At 42.1% G+C, this 8,244-nt stretch overlaps 1 protein-coding gene across 1 annotated transcript; it reads left to right on the forward strand.

Annotated features, from left to right (window-relative positions):
• Window positions 1-5,789: 5,789 nt before the first annotated feature.
• LOC137625444 (uncharacterized) lies at window positions 5,790-7,760 on the forward strand. The gene has a single exon (XM_068356353.1). The coding sequence runs from the start codon at window positions 5,790-5,792 to the stop codon at window positions 7,758-7,760; it is 1,971 nt and encodes a 656-aa protein (XP_068212454.1).
• The last annotated feature ends 484 nt before the right edge of the window (window positions 7,761-8,244 follow it).

Raw genomic sequence — 8,244 nt, forward strand, 5'->3', positions numbered from 1 at the left:
ACTGCCGTAAGCCTGTTGAAGGCTAGATTTGTGAAACAGAAAAGTGAAGTGTTTTCCAGATACAAATTGGCCACCTGCAAGCAACAGAGTGGTGAGACTCTAGACGCTTTTTTGGATAACCTCAAAGGTCTGGCCTCAGAATGTAGCTTCACTGATTGTACAGCCGCTCAGGCTGAAGAACTGGCCATCAGAGATTCATACATCACGGGTATGGCATCTAATGCAATCCGACAGAGACTGTTAGAGAACTTATCCTTGGACTTATCCACAGCTGTGAAACAAGCCCGTGCACTGGAAATGGCTCAACTGCACTCAGCGTCTTATGCAAGTGAAACCAATACCACAGTGGCAGCATTGATAGATGATCAGGCAAAACCCGAAATGGATCCCAACAGTTTTCCGATCGAAATGAGTGACTCCCTGAACCCAAGTGAGTGTGCTGCCGCCGTCAGCGGTCAGAGGTGCTTCTTTTGTGGAGGATCCCTACATCCCAGAGCCCACTGCCCAGCCAAGAAAGCCTCGTGTTCCAACTGTCAGAAGGTAGGTCATTATGCTCGTGTCTGCAAGTCGCAAAGAAAACGATGGAACAATAATGGTAAATCAACTAACTCTAATCTTGTAGCTGGAGTTGTCCCAGACAATCTCCCACAGTCCATCCCTGCTTCCTTAACAGGGGCCGCTGTGACTGCAGCTTCCCCTGCACTACGAAGTGTTTACAAAACTGTCCTACCTGTAGAACTGAATGGAGGGGAGGCCCTGGACGGGCTGGTCGACACTGGAGCATTTAAAAGCTTTATAGATGCCAAAGTAGCTAGGGCTATGAACTCAGTGACTCGTTCTTCAGCCTGCAGCATAACCATGGCTAATGCCAAACAGACAATGAAACTTAACAAGTGTTGCAATTACGATTTAACTGTAAGTGGAAGAGTATACCCTGAGTTCTGTCTGCACTTGATGGACGATTGCGTGGCTCCAGTTGTTTTGGGACACGACTTCCTACAGTTACACAAGCAAGTCAGCGTAGACTTTGGTGGGACGCTACCACCTTTGGAGCTAAGCATCCAGTCACCTTGTGCTCTGATAGCAGCTCAAATTGAACCGCCAGCCATCTTCGACAATCTGACAGTCGACTGTCACCCGATACAGGTGAAATCCAGAAGGTATTCCAAAGAGGACTCCGAGTTCATCAAGAAAGAAGTAAAAAGGCTGCTAGAGGAGGGCATCATCACACCGAGTCGCAGCTCGTGGAGAGCTCAAGTGGTAGTCGTCGATCAGTGTGATAAGAAAAGATTAGTCATAGATTACTCTCAAACCATAAACAGATTCACCAACCTAATTGCTTATCCTGTTCCAGGGATCACCGAGATGATTGAGAAAATTTCTACTTACCGCTACTTCAGCTCCATAGACTTGAAGGCAGCATATCATCAAATACCATTGAACATGGCTGATCGGAAATTCACGGCGTTCGAAGCGGATGGAAGGCTGTTCGAATTCACGCGTTTGCCTTTTGGAGTAACCAATGGGGCTACCTGCTTTCAGCAAGTTCTCGACGAAATTATTGGTAAGGAACAACTAGAGGGTACGTTCGCCTACATAGATGACATCACGGTCTGCGGTCACACACGTGAAGAACACGACAGAAATCTGAAACGCTTTCAAGAAACTGCATTGAAGTATGGACTTACCATAAATGACAAGAAAAGTGTTTATGCTCAAACATCAATCTCTATTTTGGGCCATGTAGTGAATGATCACCAAGTCCTACCTGACCCGGAAAGAATGCGTCCATTGCTGGAGATGAACCCTCCGGACAGTACCCCTAGTCTCAAAAGAACGTTAGGACTCTTATCCCACTATGCGAAGTGGGTACCGAACTTCTCCCAGAAAATTCGACCTTTAGTCGGAGTGAAAACTTTCCCGATGGCCAAATCCGCAGAACAAGCACTCGAAGAACTAAAGAATGAAATATCTCGAGCTTCACTTGCTGCTATAGATGACGAAGCAGTCTTTGTAGTCGAAACAGACGCCTCTGCTGACGCCGTTGCAGCCTCATTGACACAAGAAGGAAAACCAGTGGCCTTCTTTTCTCGCTCGCTCTCAGAATCGGAGAAACGACAATCGGCAGTGGAACGCGAAGCATGTGCTATCGTAGAAGCCATCAAGAAATGGCGACACTTTCTGCTAGGACGTAAATTTAGACTCATAACTGATCAGCAATCGGTGCGTTTCATGTTTGACGCCAAGAACCATGGCAAAATCAAGAATGAAAAAATAATGCGGTGGAGGCTGGAACTGAGTTGTTTCAACTTCGACATCACATATAGACCTGGATCAAAGAACCAAGTAGCAGACGCTCTCTCTCGTGCCTCGGGATGTGTGGCTTCACTTACCTGTACTCAAGGAGACGAGCTGACTCAGCTTCACGAGCACCTGTGCCATCCAGGAATCAGAAGGATGACCCACATTATAAGACAGAGAAACTTACCCTTTACCATTGAAGAAGCTCGGACTGTCATACGTAAATGTCAAACCTGTGCTAAGATCAAACCTAAGTTCTCCAAAGAAACAGGAACATTGATAAAAGCTACCAGGCCATTCGAGCGTCTGGCTATCGACTTCAAAGGTCCAATGCCGTCCACCACAAAGAACAAATACATTCTCAACATAATTGACGAGTACAGCAGATTTCCGTTCGCCTTTGCAACAGAAGACACCTCAGCGAGTACCACCATTAAATGTTTGTCTACTCTCTTTTCAGTTTGGGGCCTGCCCGAGTACATTCATTCAGACAGGGGACCTGCTTTCGTGTCGTCAGAGTACCAAAAGTTCCTTCATGACCGTGGAGTGGCTACAAGCTACTCGTCTGCGTATAACCCCCGTGGCAATGGCCAGATCGAGAGAGCCAATGGAACTTTGTGGCGCACCGTAAGGTTAGCTCTCGCATCTCTCTCCCTCCCTATAGAAATGTGGGAGGCTGTCCTGGATCAAGCATTACACAGCATGAGGTCCCTTCTGTGCGTCGCTACGAACCAAACACCGCATGAGCGCATGTTCCTGCACCCCAGGAAAGCAACATACGGGCAGGCGGCTCCATCATGGATGACAGAAAATGAACAGGCTCTTCTAAAGAAAACGGTTAGGAAATCCAAGTACGAACCTGAGGTCGAGGAAGTTAGACTCCTGCATGTCAACCCACAATGGGTTCGTGTTGCACACCAAGACGGCAAGGAATCCACTGTGTCGACTCGTCACCTGGCTCCTGCAGCTAAAGTATTCAGTCCAAACACCTGTCACGATAAAGGAAGCCGTCATATCTTCAACATGCGAGAGAATGGTAAGACTCCCATTAATCAAGGACCCACCCTCCCACCTGGAGACCCCAGCCAGAGAACGGAAAGAAGTCAAGTGGATACAAAACAAGACCAGGGGAGGGAGCCCGCAACCGAACCGCAACAAACCACAGAACCGCCCACCCCGGGAAAGGTACTGTCAAAAGGAACACCCACAGAATCGCCAACCTCAGAGGCGCCTCAACGCTCAAGTCGCACGAGGCGCCCTCCAGGCTATCTCTCAGATTTTGTCCTAGATGAGTGGGAGTAGTATGGGTGGTAAGTGTCCTTATGTCAATGTGTTCATTATGAATTAGTAGTTATAGGGCCCATTGTTACCAATGTGTTTTTTATGGTAAGTGTCCTTATGTCAATGTGTTTATTATGAATTAGTAGTTATAGGGCCCATTGTCACCAATGTGTTTTTTTTATGTGAGATGAGCCCAGTTATCATATAAAATAAGTACTCATGAGTTTTGTAATATGATATGAAATTTGTAGTGCCAATAAGGTGAGCCTTGTAATGCAAATGCGATGTAAGAATAATTACAGTTGGTGTGAAATCAGTGAATTCATGTTTTGTTATGATGCAGATGTGTACTGTACTGTATGTTCTTCTTCTCAGTGGGGGTGAATGTAGTGTGAATTGGTAACTGTGACTGCTGGTGTTTGTATGCTTGCTTGGCAACATTGAGTCTCTAACACTGTACCGGCTTGGCCAACACCTTGCCACAACTTTAAGCTGAATAAAGCCAACGTTCCAGCAACTGTGTTTGGTATTCCACAATATCAGGGGAGAATAGAAAACTGGAGTCTTTACTCCAAAGTTTAGATCAAGGGAGAATAGAAAACGGGAGTTTTTACTCCTTCAAAGTTGCCGAAGGACATTCCATTCAACTTTACCATTATTTATGTATATATAAAATCATATTATGAAAGGATTAAATAAAAATATCGTATTCTACATTAATGTTTTTATTGAGGTAATTGTTTCATTATGAAAATTTAAAGCATTGTTATAAACTGGTATTTACTTTTACAAAGAAATGTAGACGTAGTATGAGAGATGCCAGATATAGCTATTTGGGACAAAAAAAAAAAAATAAAATTTTCCTCTTCAAAATTATTTATCGAAAAGATTATTTGATGTAAATTTTTACATGATTTATTTTTTTCACAATATTCGGGTATTTATCTTTTTTCTTTTTTTTTTGTAGAAATTTCTATCGAGCTACCCGTTATATAGAAGTGGTCTTCCGTTGTTTAATCAGAGCTTGACTGGACACCGTTCGAAGCTGAGCAGACGAATTTATCTAGTATAGAAGAATGAGTCCTGACCGACTCTCAGCCTCTCCCATTCTTCCATGGTCGCCTTTGAGTGCGCTTTCGAGAGCTTCATCTTCATCCTGTCCGTCCTTCTGTGTTATGAGATGCCAGACGTATGATGGCCGTTGCCTGCCTTAGGCCGATCTAACATCCTCGTTCCTGAAGGGTTCTGAAGAATTCCGGGAGTCTATGGAGAGATTTTCGTTGATTGGGATGTAGAAGAAGGCGAAGATGATTGCTCTTACAGCGACTGAAGTCTCGCAAGTCTGAAGAATGCCATTCCTGAAAGGATTCAGGCCTGGAGAGGTTTTTCGATCCTTTTCCTGAATCCTTTCAGGAATGGCGTTCTTCAGACTTGCGAGTTTTCAGTCGCTGTAAGAGCAATCATCTTCGCCTTCTTCTTCAACCCAATCAACGAAAATCTCTTCATCGACTCTCGGAATTCTTCAGAAATCTCGGAGGAGATGATTAATATGTTCAATGTAGCTCTAATTAATAAAATCCTAATTTGAGAAAATCGTCTTTACTTCTCCTTTATGTTATCCTATTGTAAATGATTTTAGAAGCCTATTGTAGTAGACATAGGCCTAAAATAGATAGTTTTGTGATAATTTCTGTCGATTTGGTGGTATTCAAAATAGGAATCATGAAAAGTTAACGAAATAAATCTTTCGTCTGATCGCAAATCCGGCTGCGGGATTCCTGCTTCATTCCGAAAGCTTCCTGAGCTCCGAGATCCGTGTTGTTCTTTGAAGACATTCTTGGCTTCTCCCTGAGTGTCTCCAGATCAAGTTGCATTAACGAAATAAATCTTTCGTCTGATCGCAAATCCAGCTGCGGGATTCCTGCTTCATTTCGAAGACATTCCGAAAACTTCCTGAGCTCCGAGATCCGTGTTGTTCTTTGAAGACATTCTCGGCTTCTCCCTGAGTGTCTCCAGATCAAGTTGCATTTTTTTTTTTTTTCAAAATAGACCTAAAACAATGTAGAGGAAAGTTATTAACAAAAATGTGTAGTAATACCAGTTATTTGTGTTGTTTTTATTGTGAAATGGCTTTGAGTACCAAAGTTTATTTTGTGGTTACTAATCAGAACAATTTGGGATATTGTGTATGCTGTAATTGTTCCGCTATGGAACCGAACAGGTACGCTTTGATTAAAGTAAAGAAGAACGGTTACCCAGGACCAGGAACCGTTAAGGATCTAGTCGAGAAATTTGAAAAAACTGGAAAAATGGAGAAACAAGAAAGAAAGGTTTCACTAGGAAACGCAGGACAAGTGAAGACTCGTATAATGCAATATGAAGAAAGGATAAAAGGTAACGGAACACAGAGGAAGGATTCTGTTGGAATTAGAATAAATCCAGCCAGGGAGGCCAAAGAAGTGGCCCTAGCTAGAATTGTTGAAATTCATAAGTTTGAAATGTCCGAAAATGGATACCAAGAAAGGATAAAAGATAAAGGAAAACAGAAGGATTCTCTTGAAATTAGAAGGAATCCAACTACGGAGGCCAAAAAAGTGGCCTTAGCTAGGATTGATGAAATTCATAAGTTTGAAATGTCCTACCAAGCTGCAAGGGTAGCCCTAATCATCCGAAAATTTGAAAATATGTTAAGAGAAACGATGACAGAAAATAGCCCAGGAACAGAAGCAGATTCTGGTAGTTTTTGTGGTGATTATGGAGCAACTATGATGGGAGAGATACTGGCACGGAATCAGAGAACTTATCTTAGAAGGGAAGCGAAAGATAGAGCCATATTAAGGATCAGACGAATTGCAATGGATAAAGTCTCTCCAGACAAGAGAGGCTTAGTATACGATCTTATTCAGCTCTGGGAAGAGGCTCTGAAAGGCGAGAAAATAGACAAGAAAAAGAAGATTGTTATTGAAGTGATAGAAGAAGGGATCGTAAAAAGGAACATCGAGTATCTCGAAAATATAATACGAGGAAACATACAGGAAGACGATCTTCGTGGACAATCTCGGGACTTCAGAAACCATCTTAGGAGGGTCGCTAAAGATATAGCCTCGGCACAGATAAGAAAAGGAGTGGAAGAGGAAATGGCCTCTGAGAAAAGAGGCATAGTTTATGATCTTACTAAACGATATGAAACCGCATTAAAAGGAGACAAAATTGAAGCGAAAAATGAATATCAAGAGGCAAGAAAAAGCCAGACATTAGAAAACCTTATCGAGTGTTTTGAAAATAGGTTACAAGAAAAAACAGAGACTGAAGGCGATCTTCTTGGGCAATCTACAGACTTCAGGGAAAATCTTAACAGGAAGGCTAAGGATATCGCTTTAGCCAGGATAAGTCAAATAATACAAGAGTGGTTATCAGAAGAACAAAATGAAAAAGGCTACCAAGAATCAAATAGCCCTGGAACAAAAGCTGATTCTGCCAGTAAGGGTGGTGAATATCCAGAAATTATGATGATGAACAGAATAATGAAGAGAAAGCATCTTAGTAGAGAAGCAAAAGATGTGGCCCTAATAAGGATCAGACAGATTGCACAGGAGGAAATCTCACAGCAAAAAGGCGACAAAGTATACGCTCTTATTAAACTGAGGGAAGAGGCTCTGAAACACGAGAAAACGGATAAGAGACAGGAGGTTAACCTTGAAGAAATAGAAGAAGGAATCGTAGAAAGGGGTATCCAGTATTTTGAAAACCTCATTAGAGGAATTATTGTATCAGACTGTTGTCAGGCCATCGAATGGGGTCTTCAAGGAGTGGTAGCACATGAGGAACTATCAGAACAAAATGAAAACGTCTGGAAAAGTGAAAACATTAAAAAGGAACTTCAAGACTATCAAGAAGCAAATAGCTCAGGAACACAAGGATTTTCTGCTAGTAATAGTGATGATTATGAAGACATTATAAAGCTAAAGGTAATGGGACGCAAACAAACAGCTGATCTTAGGAGGAAAGCCAAAGATAAAGCCTTTTTCAAGATTAGACGAATTGCAATGGAGGAGGTCTTTCCAGAAGAGAGACGCTTAGTCTATGGTCTTGTTCAAGTATGGGAAAAGGCTCTGAAAGGTGACAAAATAGAAAAGATGAAGAAGGTTATTCATGAAGTAATAGAAAAGGCAATGTAAAAAGGCATATCCAGAAATTTGAAAATGCCATACGAGGAAACTTGAAAGAAGGCGATCTTGATGGACAACCTCGGGACTTCAGACACCATCTTAGGAGGACCACTAAAGATAAGGCCTTGGCCCAGATTAGAAAATTAGTACAAGAGGAAATATCTGAGAAAACAGGCCGAGTTTATGATCTTACTGAACTACATGAAAATGCAATCAAAGGAGACAAAATTGAAAAGAAAATTGAATATAAGACAATAAAGAGCCAAACATTAGAAAAGCTAATGGAGTTTTTTGAAAATATGTTACAAGAAAACTCAGAAAATGAAGGCCATCTTCTTGGGCAATCTCCAGGCTTGAGAGAGAATCTTAAAAGGAAAAGTGAAAACATTGAAAAGGAACTTCAAGACTACCAGGAAGCAAGTAGCTCAGGAACACAAGGATATTCTGCTAGTAATAGTGATGATTATGAAGACATTATAAAGCTAAAAGTAAT

The sequence above is a fragment of the Palaemon carinicauda genome, chromosome 32 (genome assembly GCF_036898095.1).
Source record: "Palaemon carinicauda isolate YSFRI2023 chromosome 32, ASM3689809v2, whole genome shotgun sequence".
NCBI classification, from domain to species: Eukaryota; Metazoa; Arthropoda; class Malacostraca; order Decapoda; family Palaemonidae; genus Palaemon; species Palaemon carinicauda.